At 48.6% G+C, this 24,647-nt stretch overlaps 1 protein-coding gene across 13 annotated transcripts in view; it reads right to left on the bottom strand.

Moving 5' to 3' along the window:
- Positions 1-24,647, bottom strand: part of Bru3 (CUGBP Elav-like family member bruno 3) — a 570,754-nt gene that overhangs the window by 29,276 nt on the left and 516,831 nt on the right. For 10 of the 13 annotated variants that reach the window (XM_076903212.1, XM_076903213.1, XM_076903215.1 and 7 more), the window contains one exon: positions 19,236-19,361. The exons of 1 other annotated variant lie outside the window; for it this stretch is intronic. In XM_076903212.1, coding sequence (XP_076759327.1) covers positions 19,236-19,361 — 126 coding nt within the window. Of the gene's footprint in view, positions 1-19,235; positions 19,362-22,262; positions 22,335-24,647 lie in introns of all 13 variants that reach the window. 2 more of the 13 variants (XM_076903222.1, XM_076903223.1) reach the window with 2 other exon arrangements.

Raw genomic sequence — 24,647 nt, 5'->3', positions numbered from 1 at the left:
TCCCTCGAACTGCTCGCACTTAAGTCTATTGATTGTTTTGCTGCACCGTCGAACGCGTAGCGGCGCAGCACTTAGCTCGATTGATTTCTAACTTCTTTAAAAGTAACAGCGTCGAATGTTGCAGGCAATTTGCCCGATTAATTTCTAGCCTCCTTGGAACGCGGAATCCCGCGTCGTTTCATTTCTCGCGTGACCGTGGAATCTGTGATCGCATTGGTTATTCGTCACTGTAACTGCATCGAGGAGCAACAAAAATGACTAAAAGCGTGCCATTTAATAATACATACTCGTTGCTCGAAAACGCGAACGCACCATTCCCTCCTAATAGTTTTCGAGATATCGATCAGGATAGCTTTAGCACCCCCTGGCATCGAACGCTGTCCCCATCCCTTCGAAACTGGCGATGATAAATGAAAAAAATACGCGTCTAATATTCTCGCTATAACTCGATATAAAAATCGACGACGTCCCTCGCCTCCGTTAACGTAAAAAATTTCAGGCTGCGATACAAAGGACGCAAGGGTTTCGCTCGCGTCCTCCGCCTCTTCGCGAAGGGTTGAAGATCCGAGGAGCAGCGATGCGCGCGTCGCGAGAGCCAGATAAGAAAGGCAACGAAAGTATGCTCTCGCGTCCCTTTACGGTCGTTTTATAATTGACGATGGCCTATGCCCGTGGGAGTGTCCCTTCCAGCAAATTCATCTAGATTACAGTGCAAAACTACTCTCCGGGCTGCGTATTTACCCGGCATTAAATTACACAGACGGCCGCGCGCGTCGATGAGGGTCGAGCGTCATTCGGCGCTTTACCAGTTTACTTTCATCACATCCAATATTGATCACGTCCAACGCGCGCGCTTTATTTATGCAACGTGGCGTATTGTTATAGCGGGAGCTACGGAAATCGTATTCCGCGTCACCGCCGTGATCAGCCCCGTCGCGTTTACTTTGGATTTTCTCGCGCCTTTCCCTCGTCGTTGCCATCAAACGCGGCCATCCTCCAGCCTCGACGCCAGTTCGACTGTGCGCGTTACGCTTGCTTCGAATTAGAATTCGATTCTTCAAAAATTAGTGGCGATCGATGGCGACTCGAGGGTTGCGGAGTTTCATATTTTTCATGATTAAGTTTCAAGTTTCATTCCCTTTTTTCGTCTGCTCTTTCTTTAGGTTATATAAGGACGTTTAACAAAGTAGGAAGGTATTTTTTGTTAGTCGTTGGTATTTCCTGGCTAGCAGTCTTCAGGGACTCCGCAGTCGTTCCATTAGACGCGCGCTGACGGGGTTAACAGACGGTTCTCGAGATAGCATTGCGAGTTCGTTATGGCGTGTTGCGCAATTCGCTCTCGAGTAATTCCGATAATACCAGTAATCATCCTGTCACCAAGTTAAGCCTTGGTAAGCTTCCGATGCCTTTTCGTTCCTGGCTCAGATCGAGAATGGCGCTTGGTAGAACGTAGGAAAAGATTGTGGACTTCCCATGGGGAATCTATTCGTTTCCCTTGTTCGAAAGCGTGCCACGCAGAACGTTTCCCTTTCCTTATCCGATGTGCCTCGATATCTTCGTTGTTGTTTCGTTACAGCGAATATTTTTCATTTTCTTCTTTTCTTTCTTTCTGAAATTTAACATCGAATCGAAATCTTGGTCGTCGAATTGGGTGGATTTTTTGCTGAAACGATTTCTCGAAGTTAATTCTCCTAACAGCTGCACTTTCGTCGCTTCAAACATTAGAAACACATAAGGTGTACGAAACTTCGTCCAACAATAATCAATCTGTTAATCATAGCTCGTAAATAACGAGTGCACGGAAACGAATGGATAAAACGGCGATAGATCCTCTTTGATTCACGGTGGACGTCAACGGCACTCGCGCGGAAACGGCCTCGAATCGAATTCGAGGGTGGCTCAAAGCGGGAATTCCGCGCCGGCTCGGCAGGACGGCGCTGATTTTCCTGGCCGACAAAGCAGCGTCCCCGCGCGTAAATAGGCGTACACAAGAATGACCAAAGGGAAGAATTAGCCGAGCCTGGCGAAAGAGAAGAAACCGGCGTATTGTCCTTCGAGGGTCATAAAGGAAGCCGTGGCAAAGGCACCCGGGGGTGCTGAGATATCGCGAGATGGCCGTGGCGAGGGGGTGGGCGAGCCGAAGGAGGAGGCTGAGTGGACGTTTCGCGGGGCAAAAGGAGTCGAAAGGAAAAGGGAGATGCGGCGGAGCAAAGGAGAGTCCCCGGGCTAATTAAATAACTAGCAAAGTCACCTAGCAACTTGGCACCTCGGCTCCCGTCCCCCTTTTCCCAAGCACCACCCCGCGGTCTTTCTTACGGCCCGTCTTCCACGCCACTCTCTGTCTCGCTCGCGCGTTCTCCGCCACCCCCGCGCAGCGGATGCACCCTCGCCGCCCGCGTCACCTCGTTATTTAATTAAAGTTCGCGGGAGCAGCTCGCGGCTGCTTGATACCGAGGCACGTAGCTCGTCACCTCCTATTTCCCTCGTCTACTGCCGTTTCTTATTTTCGTTCTTTGCCCGCGAATCATTCGCGGAACGTGGCGTCGCGGAACAGCCGGCTATAATTGTCGGAACGCGAGCGCGACAGTTACGAAGACGACGCTCACCCCGGCGCACCCTTGTCCCCCTTGCGACACGACTTTTCTTCCGACATTTTCCACTCTCGAGTTTTGTCCATTTAGTTTGCACGTGTGACATTTTTGTACGCTGTTCATGTTTCTACATGGAGCTCTTTTACAGATTTGGGACGATTGAATCGGTTCTGCTGTGTCACTCGAAATTGCGATAGAAATGAACGCACGTCAGAGACTTTTCTTGTGGATGATTAACAACTGAAGTTGCAGCGTGGAAAAAAAGAGGGACGCAGGGAGATTTCAACGATCCGTTACCCCTTCGTCTGAGAATTACCGTTTCCCTTCGACTCTCGCTGATTTCGCCGGGAGGAGAGGAAGGGCTGTAACTGGTCGAGACGTCAGAAAGGGGTCCCGAGAGAAGTCTCACCGTGAACCGTTAATTTACTGCCACAAAAGTAAACCGCGAGGGATCTTTGGAGAAATTCGCTTCGTCCCCCTTTATACCAATCTGCTTCCCATCACGAACGCACTCTTTCACCGCGAGCGCAAACGCGAGGGCGGTTCTTCTTCTTTTTACGGAAGAAAGCATCCAGATCGACGGAAAGCAAGTTATTAAGTTGGTCCCTGTTTCAAATTCAACGCACTGTATATCGCAGAAACATACAGGCTTTATATTGTATTATTTATCGTCACTAAAACGCATTTTATATTACTCGTTGCCTTTTTATGTCATTGTTGGATGACCAATCGCAATCTGCTATTGCGAACTACTTAGAAATTATCGCACAGCATGAAATGTTTCAGATAAATATTGTTAATTATGCCACGCATCGACATTTGCAAAGAATATTACTCTTAACGAATCGTTCGACTTGCTGCGCGTCGAGGGAAGTAAAGATGGCAGGACGACACGCGTTTAACGAGGAATCGGAAGGAAGAAACAGAGGCGAAAACCGAAGGATTATGATTGGCCATTGTGGCAGGTTCTCCGGTCCGATGTAAATTTGTTTAGAGTAGCCCGAGGGCTATCGTGATGTGCTAGCCTGACCGGTAGGAGTTTAATTTTGAGAAACGCAAACATCCCGTAATTAAGCCGGCCCGGAGAATAGGACCAAAGGGTACGCCCGTGGAGATCCAGTGAAAAACCACTCATAATTGCCAACCGAATCAATATTTGAGCTCCCTTTATAGTGCTGAATGGTCAGTAAGGACGACGGACTCCCGTTCATTGCGCGTACACACCGTGAAAGCATTTTTGCTTCAGCTCGAACCGAAGGCCCTTCGACCAGGATTTTTTGATCAGAAAACGACTCGACCAAAAAAGAAAAAAAGCATTCGACATTTTCATATAAACAATTCGAGTCTTTTCTTACATTCATATCTCTTCGTTCGCTGAACCTTGTCATTGATTTAATTTTCTAAACAATTTCGAATGTAAAGGCAGGATGGAATATTTTATTCGCGGATTAATCGTCTTGCGACTCGGTAAGGTTCTAATGAGGCTCGAGTGTAACCGATCGGAGCAGAAACCATGATTCACGTCACAGCTCGACGAGATACCTAATCTCTAATCAGGTCTTCGATGGAGTTTCTTAATCCAACCGGGGCGAGATCGCCGGTAAGAATAACCTGAACTAAAAAGAAGAAGCTCGACTTTCAGATAGCGCGAGAACTTCGAGATCGCCAAACTTCGCAGCCGAGAGGCGAGGGGCTTTAATTCCAGAAGCAATTAAAAATTGTATTTTGCTCTTGCCCGGAACGGTAGCCGGGAGAAAATTCTTTATTGGCAACGGGGGTAACTCGCGATCGTACGATTGAAAATATTTTGCGATACACCGGAAATACATTTTTCCCTCGAACTTTTATCATCTACCGGGATTGTTTTTCCTTTCGTATCCGTTTCATCGTTACACAAATACCGATGTTATTAACTCCTTAATTTGTTTTTGCTACCTTAGTCAGACATCCGTCGAGAGCACGAAAAACAACGGAGGACCGTTGTGTTTACAACGCGGCGCAATATTCCTTTCGATCGCAGTTTTTTGCCACGGCGACTCGTGCAAACAGCCCTTTTATTATGCCGCGAGATCCACGGGAAAGGAAGAGAGAAAAGAAAAAAAAAAAAACAGAAGGATCCCAACGTTCCCGTTTTCTTTTGTGCGGGACAGAAACTGCGCCAGTGGAAACAATCATGGCCGTTCGTCAAAGATATTCCGCTTTATCGAAGAATCGTAGCGGAAGGAAACGAAACTACTGTACCTCTGCCAGTTTCCAACTCAAACGGTACGGGAGGAACTTTTTTTTTTCAATTTGATTCAACTGATTTACAACCCCTTGTTTGTCACATACTTCTATTGACCCGCACCAGCCACAGGCATCTCGACAAAGCTATAAGCGACGTGCACCGCGAACTTCTATTCGCGCTTAAACTTCGATGGCACGACGAGCTTCAAGTTCTAGCTACTGTTGAGCAATATCGAGCAACGATGTACTCATTTCGCTGCCTTCTTTAACTCTTTGAATGCGACATCACTGTCTGTGCTTAATTGCGACAAGACGAACCGCGATGAAAAATTTCGATCGTTTCTCACGACGAACAGTGAACGACGCGGTTAACCTAAAGGCGAACACTGTAACCCATAATGGCGTCCCACGCGCTCCGCTCGACCGTGCAGTTTCGGGGGTGGTTTGTACCTTAGGTGTGAAACCGTCGTCGTTGTTTACGCATGTTTACGAATGCAAAGTGTTTGCGAGCATTGTGTGCAGAGCCGCGTGTGCAGTGCGTGTAGCCGGCGCATTGAATGGGAGCTGGCGTGCGTGTCGCGAAAGGGTGTGGGCGGCGGGCGAAGAGCGAGAAGGACGGGAGAGGGCGTACTGCATGTGCAGAAGAGGGTGTTAGCACACTTGGCGAGCTGCCATTTAGGGTTAGCTACGAAGAAAGGAGGGTCGAACGCTCCCGCGTTTCACAGTCGCGCCCTTACAAACGGATGCGGAAAAGACCGTGGCTTTCTTTCCCGCCGACTGACTCGTTCCTTCTGTAAATACATTTAAAAAAGAGAACCGCCGTTCCGTCCGCCCATTACACTCGATTCTCTTAAATGTTTACGTTCGTTAATACGTTTTTACTTGTGGGCACCCTCGACTTGTACTTTGCTACGAAATCGTTGATCGATCGATTCGAACATCCGCGTTTCGTTTACTTTGTAACTTGTAATCTTGGATTTATGAACGTTTTATCTATGTTTACGTAGGTACGTTATAAAAATTCGATGAATTTTCGTTGCACGATGATTGCATTTCAAACGCCATTCGTCGTGATTCGAAGAATTTAACAGGAATAAATCGCGCGGCGAGTCGCACTCTAAACGCGAATCGACATTCAATAACGTTCTATGTTTATGCAGAGTACGCTGAAAGATATGGCTGGATATTGATTGAACGTCGAATATTCTTTTCGTTCGTACTTTGGTTTTAGATACATATGTATTATGCTTTCCATGGAGCAAAATTTGATATCCACGATCTATGGCTGGCTGAAATTTCTTCGAAGAAATACAAAGTGATTCCTCGCGTGAAAATAACTTGAAAGTATAGACGAAAGTTTCTTCGTTTAGAGTTCCAGTTTCGAGAGGATCGAATATTTGTCTGGTTACGCGCACTTTACTCGTCCATTTAGAACTTGCTCAGTTCTCGCAGCTTGTCTCGTAGTTGCAAAACGTGATTATCGCGCAAAAATCTGTACGCGAATATACACACTTTCTAAATTATTACTGAAATATCGTACACAGCTAGCCTCGCGCTATCCATTAAGGGAAAATAGTAGCGGTATCTGGCACGCATCTTAGGTATGATTCACGTTCCCTCGATATCCCGTCCGTGCTTACGTGGCACAGTATTCACGCTAATACGAGTTACCCCCAGCGTGGCGATAGTGTGACAGGCTGCTACGTCCGAAGCTCATTCACCACATTGATTTTTCTTTCGGTAGCCTTTCGTCCCCGTACTATCCTCGCCCTACAGTTTCATCACCGGGGGACATGTCATTGCCCCCGAAAAATGGCGGTCCTTCGCATTTCGGGGTGGAGACCGGATTGGTCAGACTCTCGAGTTTCTTCGAGCCACGAACCCACCGCAGCACGAGCTTCGTTGTTACGCAGCGGACGATGAACATTTTTATTAACAAAATTCTTTCCCTCTGACAGAAAAAGATTTGTTAGAATTTATTAAAATATTTAAACGTAGAAACAAAATCGTTTCATCGTTTAAACTACTCGACTTAGAAATCCCAAAAATCGGCTGATCTCGAAGGACATTTTTATTAACAAAATTCTTCCCCTCTGACGGAAAAAGATTTGCTAGAATTTCTTAAAAGAACAATCTAACAATGTTTAAACGCAGAAACAAAATCGTTTCATCGTTAAAACTTCTCGACTTAGAAATCCCAAAAATCAGCTGATCTCGAACCGACGGAAGACGTAATTCTTCATAATCCGTTTCGCATTACACGCCAACTGCCGCCCCGATTCGACAGCGGACTTTAACGGGCAGTCACTAACGGCTGGTTATCCACGTCCCTCCGCATCCTACGATACCGTGCGCTCTACAAAAACGTGATCAATTCGAGGGGTGGCGCGTACCGGGGCGATCCGAATATAGAGGACACGGGGGCTGTCATAAAATCCTCTATCGCATGAGCTGCATCGACGGAGTGTAAATCGTGCAGAGAAAACCGGGGACGCGCGAGCTGTAAAGTCGCGTAACAAGAGCGGAGAGGAGAACGAACTGAGAGAGAAAGAGAGAAAGAGGGGTGGAGCCGTAGAGGGTCTGTACAGGGTGGGTTAGCTGGAGGAGAAGGACGATAGAAATTTTCGCAAGAACGTAGACGAGGAGTCCTCGTTAAAATTCGTCGAGGCGGTCGACGCGTCCTGTGCTCGGAACGTAAAAGAAAATAAAGGAGCGCTTAGTATTAATGTCGCGATTCGCGTCCGCGTCACGTCCGCGTCCCATCTACTACCACTCTCCGCGCCCTTCTCGGACCAGAGCCTCTTCGTTTATAATAAAGAATAACCTCGATCGCGGTCGAGAAGCGTCAACGTTACGCTCGACGAACGAATAAATAAATCTGTGAACGGATGGCGCGACGAAGGGACGAAACGCGCGCGTTTTCACACGGGTCTACCATTCGCTGGCTGGTTACATCCTGATAATTTCCAGCGAAGAAACGAGAGAATCGAGGTATTGGCGATCCGGCCTGGGAGAGGTATAATTTCGCGCCGACAGGAAGTATCGCGGATGGTACATGTACAGCGTCGATTTAATATCCAGGTTCGAAAGCGAATCGTGAATCTCGTGTATATCAATGGCAAGCACGTTCTCGGCCGGTATTCCGATTTAATCTTTACTCAGGAGGCCCGTTTATTGCTCTGCATTTCGACGTTAATATCCTATACGACCTACGTTTTACCAGCCAAATATCCATTAAACGGATTACCGGTTCAAGTCCAATATTTGGATAAAATCGTCGAGGCCTCTAGCGGGATTAATAGACGGCGGAGCGCGTACACGCGAGCACGGCTACCTATGGAATAAAATATTTCGATGTTTCAATGATATCCGCCGACGCGGAGGAAAACTGCCGTGTTTCATTTCGCGATATTAACCGAGACGCAACGCGAACGTTCGATCTCTATTATCTCTCGTCCCGACGATGGTCTTTCAAAGTAAACGGACGCGCGCTATTGAAGAAGTTGAGAAGAGAGTTTGCAATTTTGTCGTTTCCACGATCGCGTCGTTAAATTTTTCCGTGTTAACTTTCTATCTCTAGACGCTCTAGACCAGTTCCTTTTCCCTCTGAAAATGTAGCTCCTCCGTCGTCGCGCTGGTTCGACGCTGTCCTCCCGATCTCCGTCTGCCTCTCTCGCCGCGTTCCCATTGTTTTATTTAAATATCTTGAACGCGTATGTCGCTCGATATTACGGCGCGAGCGTCTACTCGGCCGACAGACAAATCAAATTCACCAACGTACCGACGTTCCGAGCTGTCTCCCCCCCGACGCGGAGTCCGCCCTTTCGACAATGTCACAGAGAAAATGCGATTTTTCCCTCGTAACATCCAGGTAGGCAGGGCACGCGGAGACAGGGCGGGCAAAGAGTGGGGCCCCGTGGCGAGAACCGAAGTGACAGACGCTGAATGGGAAAAAGCGGGACAGCAGAAAACATCGCTGCAAATTGCCGACACGAGAAGCCGCGAATTCCCAGAAGGGGTATTCCAATTTAATGTCCGTTAATCGTATTACGTTTTGACTTTCGCAAGCAGCGAATACGGGGCCACTCACGCGCCGCGCGCACACGCGCACCACCCCCCGTCTGTATACACGGCTGGCTGAAACCTTGCGCACAGATACACCAGATTACCTCGTTCCGGCTTTGTCTACGCCCGCGTATTTCTCTTACGTTCCCCACTTTTACGTTATCACTTTTCGCCCCTTTTTTTTCCCCCGTCTCTTCCGGTCGCCCATCCCAACCGCCCCCACGCGAGGCCACCCCGCGCGCCTCTTCGAGCGGCGCGCACCCCGGGCCGTAACTGGCCGCGCAGGAATGTTAATACTTGTTTAGCCCCGGCTGATTTAGCAGGCAGAATTAAAAACACAATTTCCGGCGCGCCCCGGAACACGTAAAGCGCACGACCGCCTAATAGAATTACCGTGCAATCACGGCCGTCGGATTTTCAGTGTATGCCAACCGTACCGCGGCAATTCCGCCCGCAAAACCCCGCCGTCGTTTCCCGAGCTTTACGAGCCGCCGCGACCTTTAATATCCTCTCTTCCCGACCTAAGATCCTGGATAAGGTCAGCTTGGGAAATATCGCGGGCATAACCCGTTAAATTCATTTCCGAACCAGAACGCTGTAACGCGGTTCGATTCCTCGCGCGTGTCCTCCCAGAGAGGACCAGGGGTGAACGCGGAGAACGGCGATGAAATATTCGCGTTAGGTCGCGATCACGCGGATACCATCGCTATCTGTTCGCGATCGAGCGTTACGAATCGCGGACTTTGATATTACAGCCGACAATTACCATCGATCATCGCTCGACTGCTCTACGATTTTCAATTCGTTGGATTTTTTACTGCTAGGATAGATGTACGAAGGGTATACGAAGACAAATACCTGTATGTTGCTCGTAAGTCATAGGTTTGTTCGCTTTTTTTATTGTCGTGTACGATGTTTGGTTAGAAAGAAACGAACGTGCACTAGTTGAGCTTTTGCGATCGACTATGATTGTTTCTGTGTTCGAGACTTTTGCAGAAGTGAAGTTTGAAAATAATGATCGCAACATTTTCCAGTCGGATTCGTCCGATTCTGGTCGACTTTCGACTGGGCGTGGACCGCGGTATCGCATCGAGTCGAGATGAAACGATGACTGCCACGCGTGAAGCGCGCGAGCGAGAACACGCGAGAAGGATAGGAGAGACAGGGAGGAAGAGGGTGGATGCGGAGGAGTGCAGATGGAGGGACGAGGAAACGCGAAAAATATAGCTGCTAGGAGGAAGGTAGGGGGCAGGAGAGGGTGGCTACGTAGAGGGAGGAGAGGTGTACCAAGAGAGAAGTCGAGGGTGGATTTAAATCGAGGGTGAATTGCAAACCTCGAGGGCAGCAGTTTCGAGGCTGACCTGCGATCCGAGCGTGTTCGAACGATTGCCGGCCGTAGTTTTATAATTATTGTGACGCCCTCGAGGCTTATGGGATCGAGCTCCGCTCGGTACGTGTCCGCGCGCGTTATATCCTCCTCCGCGTGTCACCCCACGTGCACACGTACGAGCGCACCCTTGCACAGGCGGGCTCGCGCGAGCAGTGCACGAGGTCACGCGTTCTCCACGCTTATGACGCATCAAATCGTATACGACGCGGACTCTTCGTCGCCCCTTTCGCTATAACCGCCCCATCGACCACCATTTCCTCGATAATACCTATCGAATAGCCACTGCGTTTCGAATATCGTCCACCAAAATCGCGCGCGTCCAAGAAACGCGAAATCACGCGCGAGAGCAACCCCTGCGAATTCATTTCTCGCCCGCCTCTTTCTCGCGCGCGTGTCTCGTTCCTAGGCTGGCGAAAAGGATAAAAACGCGGAAAGGGTTCGAGGCAAAAGCTAAAATCGTTTGCAGGATTTGCCAGCGGCGGCTCTCCTGGCGCAGCTGTGTCCCTGTGAGCGGGACGGGTCCGCGCGTACGTGTGCATCCGCCGACTGGGTTCCCCGTTCGAGCGGCAAACAGCGGAGCTTTACAGAGAGGAAACGAAAATTCGACAGTTCGATGGGCGGGTACCAACGCCGCAAATGTACTCGGTAGGCGGATTAACGTGCATTTACTAAAGGGGTGCGCGCGCGCATCGCGTCGTCCACGGGCACACGGGCAGAGGGTTCGACGCAGGCGCCGCGCGTCGCGATCGCGCGCGTACGTGTGCGAGAGCCCCGCAAACCTCGACGACGGCTGCTCGGTTGTCGCTCTACCTGCCATTCCCCCGTATCCTGGCCCTCTTTATCCGCCCGCTATCCAAAACCTCTCTCCGCCGCCTCTTTCGCGGGGCAATCCAATCATCTGCGTCCTACGACTTGTACCTAGTAATTCCGTCTGTTTGATCGCATCGCCGTCGCTTTTATCCGAGAGCCCTCTCGCCCACCCCGCTGTTTCAACGGTGCGCCGCGGTGACGATTACCGGTTGCTTCCCCGGATGTGCAACCTCGCGGCTACGAGCGCACGCCGTTTACGTAGCCGCGAGGACAATCGGGCAATTCCAATCGTTCGCGAGACTCGCCTTCCTGCGTCGCTAAATACCTCGTCGAACCAACCTTGCTGTGGTCATCGATCGGATTTCGCGAGATCGACGATCATCGCGCGGAGATTACGTATCAACGATTGTTGTATGTCTCTGTTTAGCTGCTTTTTGAATTGAATTGCTCGTGTAACGTGTGAAGCTTAATTCTGGTCAAGCGAGTATCGTTCTGTATAGTAATATTGTCAGCTTACCCTTTTCGACTTTTAACACGCAAGGAATCAGCAATCTTTCCATTATAACGCGATAGATACAGGACGAGTAATGATTAAGGGAGTCATCTCTGCGGGATCGCGAATGGGTTTCAACGAGGTACTCGCGGGTGGAAAGGCACGATGGAAATCTTGAGTGGTAAAACTGTCCGTAAAACTTCCCACTATTATGATTATGACACGGTTAGTGTTGTATATACGTCATCCACTAACCATCGCGTCCCATGAAAGACGTAAAGTGGATTGTTAAATTTCCAATGCCGCCAGCGAATCTCGCGTTATGGGATTCTACGGGCATCTCGTGAAAGTCTCGAAGGGCGCTCGTGTAACAACGGGAGAGTTCAACGCCTGCTGAGGACAATTTTATGCGTTCGACTCTGTTCGATCTATCGATTTTTTTCACTCTGGATATATACTTAATTATTCCCAATGAACGATTACTAAAAGATACGACGATCTTCGTTGATATCTATTTACTCGTAACGTGGCATCGATCGAACGAACGACTCGGCATCGACGCGTAGAAATAAAACGGGGGATCGCGGGTAACGAAGGAAGGAATAAAAAAAAAAACGCGGTGGAAGAGCGAAAGAGGCGATGCTTTAAAGCATTTTGGTTAAACCGACCGACGCTGGTATTCGATAATGCGGAACGAAGAGGTGAACGAGGCGGGATGGCCGCCACACCGAATTGGGATGGGTAATGCACGACTGTAAAGGTTTATGGGCAATATAGTGTATTTACGGTTGACGGACGAAAGCTGCCGCGCGGAAGGGAACTAGGGTAGTACCTACAACTTTTTCTCCGTCTCCCTTTTCATCCGTTAATCCCTCTTACAGGCGACACCGAGCGAAAATCTCGCGAATATTGACGGAACTGCTGCCAGGATAAGTTCTGGGTGTATGCTCGCTCGTTGAACGGAGCCACGTGTCCATTCAGCTCGTTCTCTCGTCGTTCATTGATCGTCTTCTTTGCATTGACGTAAGATCGTTTAAATCTTGTTGCGAGCAACAGCGCCTTGGGATTATGGCTGTGTACGCGCAATACGATTTTATGGCTGGCCCTTCGATTTTGATGCTACGATATGCTCCATCCACGAGAGTGATTGGTTAGTCGTATTCGAGTAATTTGATTTTTCAATTTCGTACAAGCGTCGAAGATACTCATTTTTGCTTGCTGACTTCGATAATTCCGTTTGTTTGAAAGGAAAATTTTCACCATCGATCATCGAAGTACAAAATATCGCTTTTAACTAGTGATGTTTACAAGTATCATGATATTATTTGTTCGTATCGAAGCTAATGCCAGGGTAGGGACAGAAGGCGACGTATTTGCGGCAGATTTCAGGCCGTCGACGCGGAAACGTGACAAGGCGCCAAATAAACTCGATATCATTTGGACCATCGCGTCGTCCCTTGGTGTTTTAACCTCATTCGATCTTAATAGGTTTGCCAACGTCGGGAGCGGTTGACGTGGCTTGGATTTTTATCAGATTTCGCACGTCTCGCGTGACCCGCCCCACGACGCTGTTTGATAATCGTTAAACGAGGGGTTCTCGATATCGAAACGAAACGTACGACTTCGCTAAATCTGTCGGTCACGCGAATTGCTTGCGCGACGCTTCGCTGTTGGTTCTTTTTAAGATGGCGGCGGCGCGCGTCCTCCGCTCTAGTAAAAACCGCGTGGAAGCGTTTTATTCTGACGTCGTCGAGCGGTGCGTTCTCGTTGCGAAGAAAACAGGCGGAAAAGTGCGCGGCGCACCGTTTATCGATTTATCGCGAGAGCGGATACGACACCCGACACGGGGAACGGTGAATTAAAAGCGTAATTTCTGAGGCACCGTCGACAAATCTCGTCGTGCCGGCAAACAGTTCAAACGAGCTCGGATTTCAAATATCTTTTCCATTTAAAAACTTGCCGTAACTTTCGAAATGCTAATGCTGAATTACCGACGGAATTATACGGATCGGCGAAGTGATTAAAAACTTGCGATTAAATCAAAAACAATTTTAATTACCGTCCGCCTCCTTTCGCGTTGCTTTACGCGGGATTTAATTTCACGTGAATTTGATTACGTAATAAGCAGAAATTTATTTAATCAACGATGGGAGGCGAGCGACACAATTTGTTTTAGCGAATTCGTCTGTCAGCTTTCGGGATCGTCCTTTTTTCCTTTCCCCCGCGAGCGAGGCGCGAGATAAATTCTGTCGAAACATCGACGAGGGGTTGCGGAAGGGGTGAATCTTATATCTGTGTATACGTGTGTTTATCGTATTGAAATGGGATTTAAAATCTGTTCTAAAAACGTTCGTTTAATATTCGCGTTAGGGATTTAATTAAATCAGACTTCAAGAATCGGAGTAAAATATTTCCAAACAATTTCAAAAATATATTTTTCAATCTTATCGACTACTCAACGCTCGATACTCCCTCAACTATCCAAATAACGAAGCAAAACAACCACGTACACGGTAGATCCTCGTAATCGCAAACGTCGAAGCAAACGAAACTAATATCAGCGACGAGTGGCGGCGGCAAGAGAATAAGGTGCACCGATAGCGGGAGCGTTATCACGAGAGACACGATACGTAATTATGCGAGGTGTTGGGGGCGCAGGAGCGAGCAGAGGCCCCGGTAAAGCCACAATTTTCCTTGTATAAGCAATTCGGACGGTGCGTTCGGGTCGCGTTCTCCTTCCAACCGTGGCTGGGACTCGAGAAGGAGGTTGCTCTCGGGGTGGAAGCTCTCAATATGTCCGACCTAATCCTCTCCCGGAGGACCCGGTCGTCCCCTCTCGCGCGCGCTTTACTTTGCAATACGTACAAACATTTCGAGCCCAGCTGCGCCACGGGATTTAGGAGCTGAGCGATTAATAAATGCTCCGTACGACGAGAGCCCGGCAGCACCAGGACTCTCCGACAGCCACTCGACGAGGCTACCCGTGATTTACCGTTCGGACCCCGCGTGTCTGCATTCAAGCCACCGCGTCTGGATTTCCGGCGATTTCGCGGCATCGTTTTGATTTAGTGTCCTCCCCGTGGCGTTTGAAATATCGCCAGGTATCTGTCTTTCGCCCCTGCGCCGCGTTACGCTTATGCCAATTTCCCGTATTAAGGTTGCGACGCGTCCGCCCGATTCTCTCGTTAATAACCCGCTCCGCGGCCAACCTCTTCGTCCGACCGCGTCGATTGTCCCTCACGCGCGAGCGGAAACGTTGCTGGTTCCTTCTTGTTTCTTTCCCGTCTGCGTTCGGATCGCGTCTTTCAAAGTTATCGCGTTTTATGGAGATACGCTTCCTCTCGTGTGTCTACGTTATTGAATTTTATTCGAAAATGTCAGGGGGATAAGGTGAAATTTTGAAATTGAAGAATCTTGTGCGAAGCATCGCGGAATAATAATCCCATCGACGTTTATATCAATGGGGAATTCTAAATTGCGTTACGCGTGTTAAGGCGCGATACATTCGATTGACGGAGGAACACGTGCAGATGACAGCGGGACGATTAATCATCGATAACTATCGGCCGTTTAATACTCCCTCATAAAACACTAGATCGGAGGAAATTATTGATTCATCATATTTCCTGTCAGCGATATCGTCAGCGGGACCGTTCTGCTTATCGACGTCACGTGATCGAACTCGAAGGAGGGTCGTTGAAAATTCTTTACCACCGCGGGGGGGCAATAAAAAAGAACTCGTCTTTTTCCCCTCGATTGTCAGCGCAATCAATCGCTAGCGTTAATTCGCGGGAGGACGCGGGCGATTAACGCGCGTTGCGGTCGATCTCGATTTCCAGGAGATTCCCTCTGGAGAAGAAATGCTTTCGTGGAAGATGCTGTAAGTGCGAAAATTAAGCAATCCCTAATTCTTCAAAAATCAGTAAAACTATATTTCTATCATCTAACGCAATCACCACTTTCCACTCTATTCCACGAATACTCTGCGACTCTCGTTAAACGAAATAATTTCTACAACGTAACCGCCAACAGAGAACCCGCTCTTCGTCTCGCAGCTACGACAGCTGTTTTAAAGACGGCGCGACACCGCCCGACAGTCGAGGGGCCAGGTACACGAGCCAGCAGAACGGAGGAGCTTCGCGACGAAAAGAGGATTCGAAATACAGGGAACGAAATGTTATTACGAGTTAATACGCGGAATTGTTCCGCCGTACGAATATTCGTTTAACGTTCATAATGCAGCGCGGCACGATAAATGGATAGAACGGTTACGGAGTTCACCTCCCGTGCCGAGGGCGGCTCCTCGCAGCATTATTGGCCTCGGTGTTGGGTACTACCTCATCGCGCAACCCTCCCACGGCCGGGTGTATAGAGAAGAACCCTTGGTCCCGCCTCGAACAGTGTTTCGTTCCATTATTCATAAACATTTTATAATCTTCTTATCGCGGTGAATTATTGCTGCTCGCACAATTGAAATAATGCGAGGCCCCCACGGGAGGGCCCCCCCGCGTCGACGGGGGTGGTGGTCCGGTCGTGGCGTCGTGCGCGTCGAAAAAAGGAGCCGAAGGGAATCGGAAAGAGAGAATGAAAAGGGCGTGGAGGAGGAGGAGGACGGGCGGGCGGGAAGACGAGGCGAGGAAACGTTGGCACGGAAACGAGGAAATAGAACGAGTTCGTTCGCTGAAGTGGTGTTGAAATGTTTCGAAGCGAGGGAAAAATAATTGGACGAAGAGTCTGTCGTTACTACGGCACCGTAGGAATGCGGCCCCCGTCTGAATGATGACGAAGACAACCGTCCTCCTGTCTTTCCATAAAGTCGTCGAACCGAGTTCCCTTCTTAAACTCCTCGTTACCGAGAAGTCTTTTGCTACCTTGCGAACTACCAATCTAGGTAGTATCATCCGATAAGGGAAGTTATTCGAGAACAATGGAGAGGGACTGCCAATAACTTTCAAGGAGATTGTAATTCCACGGGATGTTGTCTAACAAAATCCATCGGGCGGAAGGAGTATTTGTCGCATTTAAGTGCTCGCCTAGGCCTTATTACCAACTTAACCGTCCACTTTTTACCTTCCAACGTTCGCCAGGAAATTCATAATTGATCCTAAGTATTTCTTTATCAATTAACCCTGTTACCGTCTTCCTAGCGTTCAGCCCAATTAATTATTCGAGACAAACCTCTACACCCGGGCGCAATATTCCCTCGGAACGAAGGAAATGTTCGAGGAAACAGGAGCGCACCGGAACCGAACCAATTTCAAGGACCATACGAGGGTTAATGGCAAAAAGGAAGCTCGCGAACTTCTCGATTGCCAATTAAATCCTTTCCGATAGTATACGCGATAAAGGATCTTATTGCTCGAAGTATCATCGGGAAGTAAAAAGATTTCGATATTTCGATTGGCACGTCCCACGAAGGACGACGTCCAGGACGAGGCTCACGTACGATTAGAATGTTGTACGTCATCCGTCGAACTCCTCCGATTGCGGGTGGCAGAAGCGTTGTACAGATGAAGTCGTAAAGGAGAGATCTCCTTGATCTCTCTATTACGTCACGGATTGGCTAGTTATGAAACTCGAGCGAGGCCAGACGACCAGTGACGAAGCACGTTCGAATAATTCACGTCAGGGTGCGATCAGGGCGCAGGGGTGCGACTGGTAGACTCGCATCGAGTTAGCCATCGATTCCTCTCCACGGAAATCGCATCTGTCGCTTTGAAATTCGATTACGAACGTTTAAGAACAATCGTAATTATATTCGTTAGTGAGAATTCGTTTCACATAGCTAAGTTTATATTTAATATTCTATGGTTTTGGTGTCTCGAAAAAATTGGCGCAATAAATCGCGAGATAACTGAGAAGGATGCACTTCGTGGAATATTGGGGCGCTTAATTATTTCGATCGAGAGACCATCGTCGATCGACCATCCATCGCGTCGTTGCGTTAACCCTCGAAACAGGATTTCTCCGCGGACCTTTTGTCCACGGATCGGGTCTCCCTTTTCCCGGGCGTTCTTTTATCGCGAAATAAATGTCGACATTGAAATTACCAGCGACCGATGAAATGTTCCGGACTGCCGATCAATCCGTAGAAGGCAACGATGTTTCGCGTTCGCGTGATTTTAATTAAAGAGCTTGAAGGGGGGAAGCTTGGGCGCAACATTGTCCCGTTTTCCAACAAAGAACCCGAAAGACTCGGAGGCAGCGACGGGAACAGCAGTCGAACGGGAAAAGGGGAGTGGAAGAAGAAAACTGGCTCGCGGGGGGCAAAGGGGGAACAGATGAGCGGGAGAATCGGGCTTCGCAAAGCAAAGGAGCGTGTCGTGAAACATTCTAAGGGCCTTTCGACGAGCAGTGCCTTTGTCCCTCTTTGCGAGCGTCTCTGCTCGCATTAGAAACTTCGCCGTGGCTGCCAGGGAGGAGGACCGACGCCGCGTTACGTCACGGCGCGGCGAATCAAAATCATATCAACTGTTAAGGCCAAGTTTTACTTGAAGCAGGAATTTAATTACATCCGCTCGCTGTTTGTCTGCTTGTCTATTACTGACCCTTCTCACCCTCCCCTCGCGTCATTCGGTGACCCAGTTCGTTTCGTTCCCTTCTCCACGCTTTCTTTCTTTCCCTCCTTACTACCTTGTTTCCGCCATTTATACTTCTTAATCGTTTTGCCCGACCGTTCCATCCCCCGTGCGTCGTCGAGACCCTCCTGGAAACTCGACCGGCATCCTGTTACTCGTACAGCATTCATTTATCTACGAAAATATTTAAATTTCTCGTCCAGCGGAAATTATTGCCTCTCGTGGCCCATCCGAGCTTTTACCGGTTTTTCCACCCTTCCGTCCTCGTTCTCTCTTGAAGGCAGCGTTCACCGCGATCCGCGAACGTCGTTCCTTCGCGGATGCAACTGCGACGCGACGCAAAGCGCAGCGACGAAGCTTGGAGCGCCATCGTGCTCGAACCAGCCCTTCTTTGTCCCGTTTAATCGTGCGTCGCTCTCTGTCAGAGGAATCTCCACGGGGCCAATCTCTTCCTTTGGGACAGCTGCTCGCCCCGTCATCTCGCGATGAACTCGGTTCATCTTTAGTCTCGATCGCACGATTTTTAAGGGCAAAGCGCCGCTAGGGGTATTTAATTCTTTCCTGCGCTCAAAGGAGTCGCCTGCGAGCCTCGTCACTTATTATGACTGTGTAATGAAATTCATTCAACCGTGCGTAATAAAGAGATGATGGAACGACGATGAAATTACAAGGGAATATTTTACTACCCTTCGTTCTGTGATCAGAACTCCGTGTACTTAAAGCGCTCCTCGCGAAAGTCGTTCCTGAGGCTGGTTTGCGCGTAGCTTCCAAGGAAATATCGCGAATTCATCAGCGTGCTCTTGATTGCTTGACAGTCGAAGTGGAATCCACGTGCAGAGGGTTTTTGAGATTTCTTACCAGTTTACAAAAATTCGTGTTGAAATTTCGTGACGAGATTAGTAAAAATCACGTTGCTTCGTGTAATATAAAATGGTACGTTACGTTGAAAGAAAAAAAAGAAAAAAAAAATACAGTACAGGTACTGTGCAACCATCCGTAACACACTTTCCGAAACGTGATCCCCGGAATTTCGGGGTAGAATGAAAAAAGTTCCAACACAGAATTTCTACTCCGTTACTCACCTCTGCTACTGCCGTCGGGTCCACGGAGGATGGTGCACTCCTCTATTGTGCCAAAGGCAGTGAACAACTGTCTGACATCGTCTTCTGTTTGTTGCTTGCTGAGCATTCCCACGAACAGCTTTCTGTCTGCGGGTCGGCCGCGCGTGTCGAAATAGAGAGAACAGAGAAAAAAAAACAAAGAAATACGTTAGTTCCTGCGTGAGGCTCGGTCTCAGTTTTCGCTTATAGCGGTTTTTTAAGGCATTAGAAGAGATGTTGCGGCTAACACCGAAAACGACAAAGATACACGGTTACACCAGCATCCACCATCCTAAGGGGGGAGGGAGGTAAGGGTGGATAGACATACATACACGTACGCGTATGTACACCTATGTATTTATATATGTATGTAGATATATGCATATACGATCTCTGTCGCGTGTGAAATAGATAAAATTTCGACTTCGCCCGCGCGGCCAATTTCGGCTCGAACATTCGATCGTCATTTTACACGCGCGACGGTTGGAAAACACCACGTTCTGTATATGTATACACATATATGCTGTTACTATATATGGTTATATGTAGTGGATATAAGATGACAAATATAATAAAATATCGTTCGTAATACTGGCATTGGTAGTAAAGTATGTAGCACGACGTACACGTGTGAACAGTGACGGTGGTGTATTCGAATTGGGATTCGAGGGGTGGTAAAAGTAACGACAAAGGAAATGAAAATAATCCAGTCAATTTCAATCCTACGTCCTACACCACAAGCTGAAGAAACAGATGGAGAAAAAACGGGAGTTCGCGTGAAAACCAGATGGGGGGGCGGTGGAAGCGACTCAACTACGAGCGGAACTTCTGACGATGGCGTCTACGTTGATACTGACCTTTCGACTCGCATACTCGAGCGATTGTGCGTAGGAAACATCGTCGAGTTCTTTCACGCACGCTTCTCTAGTAATTCTCGTTCAAACGACTAATTCACGGCTTGCGAGAGAATGTACAGAATTTTGGGTCGCGAACGAGTTGCCACCAACGAGTGTTCCGCGTGGTGCTGAGCTCGACATGTCGCTTATAAAGGGTCACACGCCACTTGATCATTGGTCTTCCGATAGTCTGCAGTTATTTCTAACTTGTACGTAACAGCGAGCAAAGCAGATGAAATCGAATGGTAATTGCGACAGGCATTCTATACGAGTTACGGCTATAAATTCGACCGAATTCGCCGAGATCATTTCTCGAGCGTCGTTGAAATTTTCATTTCCGTCGTGCCACATCCGTCATCGTTCCGCCAGACGGTCTAACGAACGATCGATCGAGCGGATCGCCGTTTTTTCTTTTCTATTCTTTTTTTTTTCTCTTTCTTTCTTTAGAAATATCTGCACTGAACGTGTGTTACGCGTGTACGTGTACCCCTATACAATTAAATGGTAATATGTAAAAAATCGTGGGTGTGCAAATTCGACTGGGGCTACGTGAGAAAGAACGTTTGCGATCAGGAATGTCATGATAACGTCGCGGGAGGCAGAGAGAGTTGGGGATGGGATTTAAAAAGGGGGCAAAAAAGTATTCATATAGAATCATATCTAAGTAATACAATAAGATAAACGTAGCTGACATCATAATCAGAAAATATTTACAAAGGTGATAAAAAACACATCGACAACGAACGAGACAACACATCCAACGAGCGAGCCACTATTTTATGATCATAGCTGTAAAGAGCGATATAAACTATATATATAGACATATATATGTACATACATACGTATCCATACATATATACGCGTGCATATGCGTATATACATAGACGTACGTGTATATACGTACATATACATACGTATACATATATATACGCTTGAGGTGGTTGCCCATACGGACGGGTAGAGGTGACACTGGAACTGGATCTTGTCAAGGAGCCTGGATTTCACCAGATGTACGACACACTCGACCTTCGGAGTAAAAAAAAGGAGGTTCTCTTCAAGACACGGTCGGTAGACGCTCTAAGATGGCTCGTTAACGCCTCCCTCGTTCATTTCCGGGGCAATTTTCGCGCTAACAGTTTAGACGTTTCGTTTTCTTCCCGTCTTTCTTTTTCTCTTACACGGGACATCTCACACGGGGAAAGGTGTATCCCCTGTTTCAGGCTCGAAGAGCGTCCACACGAGCACCGCCGTAACCAGGTACTTAACAGTGTGATAACACCGGTGCGCAATAACTAGAGCAAAAAACACGAACGACAAATATACGGCTACTAAAATAAAGATTTACGCATGTGGCCACGCACAACATTATTTATAATACCTTATCAGTGTATCACGTTGTGTATCCGTATTTTTTTCGGATGCGATGGATCGGGAGAAACGGATTGGTAGTCGATACGGAGATGGGTGATCGACGAGAGACGCGTTCCCTTCGCCGTGGCGCGCGAACACCGACGCGACCGTGGATGGCTCTGATTCGTTCGGGGGTTGAAAGGAATCCGATTTGCAAAAGCGAAAACGCGGTTGCTGTCGAGAACGATACTGAACCGCGGCTCCCAGCGTGGCGATTGTTAAAAAGGCAAATCGGTCCGGCTCGATTCGAGGGGGCAATTTTGAGGTTCGACGAAATTTTGGCAAGCCCGAGGAACGATCGAAATTCTTAGTCCCGTTCTCTCATTCTCTCTCTCTCTCTTTCTTTCTCTAACTTTCTCTCTTGCTCTCTCGTTCTCTCTCTCTCTCTCTTTCTTTCTCGCGCGGCGATAAATATATGCTGGCTAAGCATTCGGCGGAGAAATTGGACGCCGGCGCGAAAGGGATCGGAAGTCGGTGAAGGAATGCTGGAGGGATTGGTGGGTCACAGACTAGCGAGCAGCAAAATGAACTTTGCGGCGAGCTGTGCTGGCTGAATCAGCGGTGATGGCGTGATGAGAGAAGGAAAATTCGTTTCTTTTCTTTTCGTTTTTTCGCTTAGAGAGGTTCTCCTTCTGCCGATTCGCGGAGAAGAAGAATAGAGGTACTGGAAGGAAGCTAGCTATCTCCTGGAAGTCGAAGTTACCTTCAGCGGCCGCCACCGGTGCCTCCTACTTCCAGAAGATGGCACTGGTGCTCCCGTCGTCCATCATGCACTCTGGAATACAGAACAGAAACAAAGAAATGCCATTGGGCCCAAAAGTACACCAATCGTTGTCGTCGTTGCCTATATGTATCCTTCGAACGCTACTCGACAATGCCCTCCCTGCAGATGCTCGATCGAATGCGTTTTGCGTTACCCTCCGATCACATTCGATGGACACTCGCTACGCACCCTAACGAGTCGGAGAACATTTAGCGCTCTAAACATCGTCCAAAGCGGACGCGTTACTGTTGCAAGGGAAAAAGACAATTAACTTATCCTGATTGCTTAACATCTCTCAGATACATATATTTCCTGATAAATCCTACTAACTTACACATTTTTGTAATCACACGTACGCTTTATAAGTCCTCAGAACCTTATACTTGCACAGAACGCAAATGAATGTATTACATGTACTTAAAACAGATCAAGAAAGTACGCGAAATCACAAAATGTCGAAGAATTAATATCCATCGACAGTCTTTCATAAGTAAAATCATCCGATAGCCCACAGCCTTAAGGTGCGCTTAAAAATGGCCCCTTCGCGTCAGCAGTGTTAACAGGAATCTCGAAGGTCCGCCATGCAATTGCCACGAAGAACTTAAATCGAACGCGAACCGTTTCCATCGCGATACACTCTCCAGGATAGGACGATCGCGCTTTCGATTCGTCGCGTCCTCGCGAGGTCACGGAGACGCGAAATCGGCGAACCGGGTTAAAGATCGCCGCCGCGCAGGCCTGGTCCCAGCCGTTGGCCAGACTCGCGCCTCCCAGCAAGGCTTCAGGGCACATTTAAGGATTTGTCCCGGGAAATTAGATTCTCGCCTGACTTGCAGCCTCGTTGCATCCCAATTCTCCACGGATTCTTGCCCCTTCGTCCATCCCCGTCCCGTACCCCTGGCACCGCCACTTTCCCACGCTTCCTTCCGCCATTCCTTGACAGGGAATTCTCGTTCCTTTAGCCCCTAGGAGTACTTTTCATCGGGCGTTTGTTCCCATTGTCGCGGCAAGACACCGTGGGGACCTTTGGATTGGACCTTTGTCGCTCGAGTTAAGTGTTAACGTGCCCTTCGCGTCCCCCACTCCCGTCTGCGGAGCCTCGAGGAGATCGAGAAAGGAATTAACCCTCGGGAAATTATCTCCTGGCCGGACCTCGGGAACAAAGCGAACATACTGTTTGACACCGTGCTTCCTTTCCTCGCGCCGGCTGCGCTAACGCGTCTCTGATCTTTCCTCCGGTGCCCACCCTTCGAAAATTGGTTTCAGTTCTTACGCCGCCATTACAGGCGCTGATTCGATTACACGCGGGGCGTTGGGGAATGCGCGAAAATTGAAAGTAAACCCCGACCCTCTCACGACTTTGATCGTTTCCCTAGAAATTTCATTCGGATTTCTTGGACGAGGTTAATTAACTTTATCGAGATTTTTTAAACCCAACGCGAGTAACGTTCGTAATCGCGAGGCATCCGTAGTCTCCGTTTGTGTTAGCAGAAAGTTGTACAAGTATCGTTGGTTTTATTAAGCGAGAAATAGAAGATCGCTAAGAAAATGAAGAAAGAAAAATAATAGCTTCCCAAGAAATCTAGATTTATTTATCCTCCTCATTGTACCGTTTCGCTTCCTCGAAATCGTCCAGCGGATACGCCTCGAGGATGGTCGAAGTAAGGATTCCGCGAAAACGGAGCTAATAAAACGTTTCCTCGAACCGAGCGACGTCTGTCCGCCATTTTACGCAGCGTCGTGTTCCACGCGCTTAACGAGGCTTCCTCGAGTACTCCACGCCTGCACAGCCACCCATACGTAACTTTGTCTCGACCATTTGCAAGGCTGTTTTTAGATTCTCGAGGCTTTCTAACCGTCCTCCTCTAATCCTTTTCTAATAAAATTTCTTGTCACCAGCGATGGCGAGTGGCCGTCGCACAACCGAAAGTTGCTGGCAATGAAGACTACTGCTGAGAGTCCCCGATATCCTGGGATACGTTTATCTGCTCGAACATGGTGGAAGCGAGTGATGGCGGTGGAAGCAAGGTGGTTCGCCGGGGGATCGAAACTTATCTACTTGCTCAACTAGCTGCTCTAGTACACCGGCTACCCTTATCCGCTCGCTGGAACTTCGGCCACCCTTCAGCCAGGGTAACTTCCGAGTGCGCGAGATACGCATTTCTCAAATCTGTTCCCGTCGTTGTACATTTAATTCCGGCCGCATTTGGGAGACGATCGAGCGTGCAGCACGAAGGGTGCGGGTGAGATCCGTCGGAGACCAGTTTCATCGCGTTCGTCGAGCAATTGCTCCGAGTGTCTCCGCGTTTCATCCCCCACGCGGAG

Source organism: Xylocopa sonorina, chromosome 10 (genome assembly GCF_050948175.1).
Source record: "Xylocopa sonorina isolate GNS202 chromosome 10, iyXylSono1_principal, whole genome shotgun sequence".
In the NCBI taxonomy this organism is placed as follows: Eukaryota; Metazoa; Arthropoda; class Insecta; order Hymenoptera; family Apidae; genus Xylocopa; species Xylocopa sonorina.
Note: the sequence above shows the minus strand (reverse complement) of the source record. Positions and strands in the feature narration are given on the sequence as shown.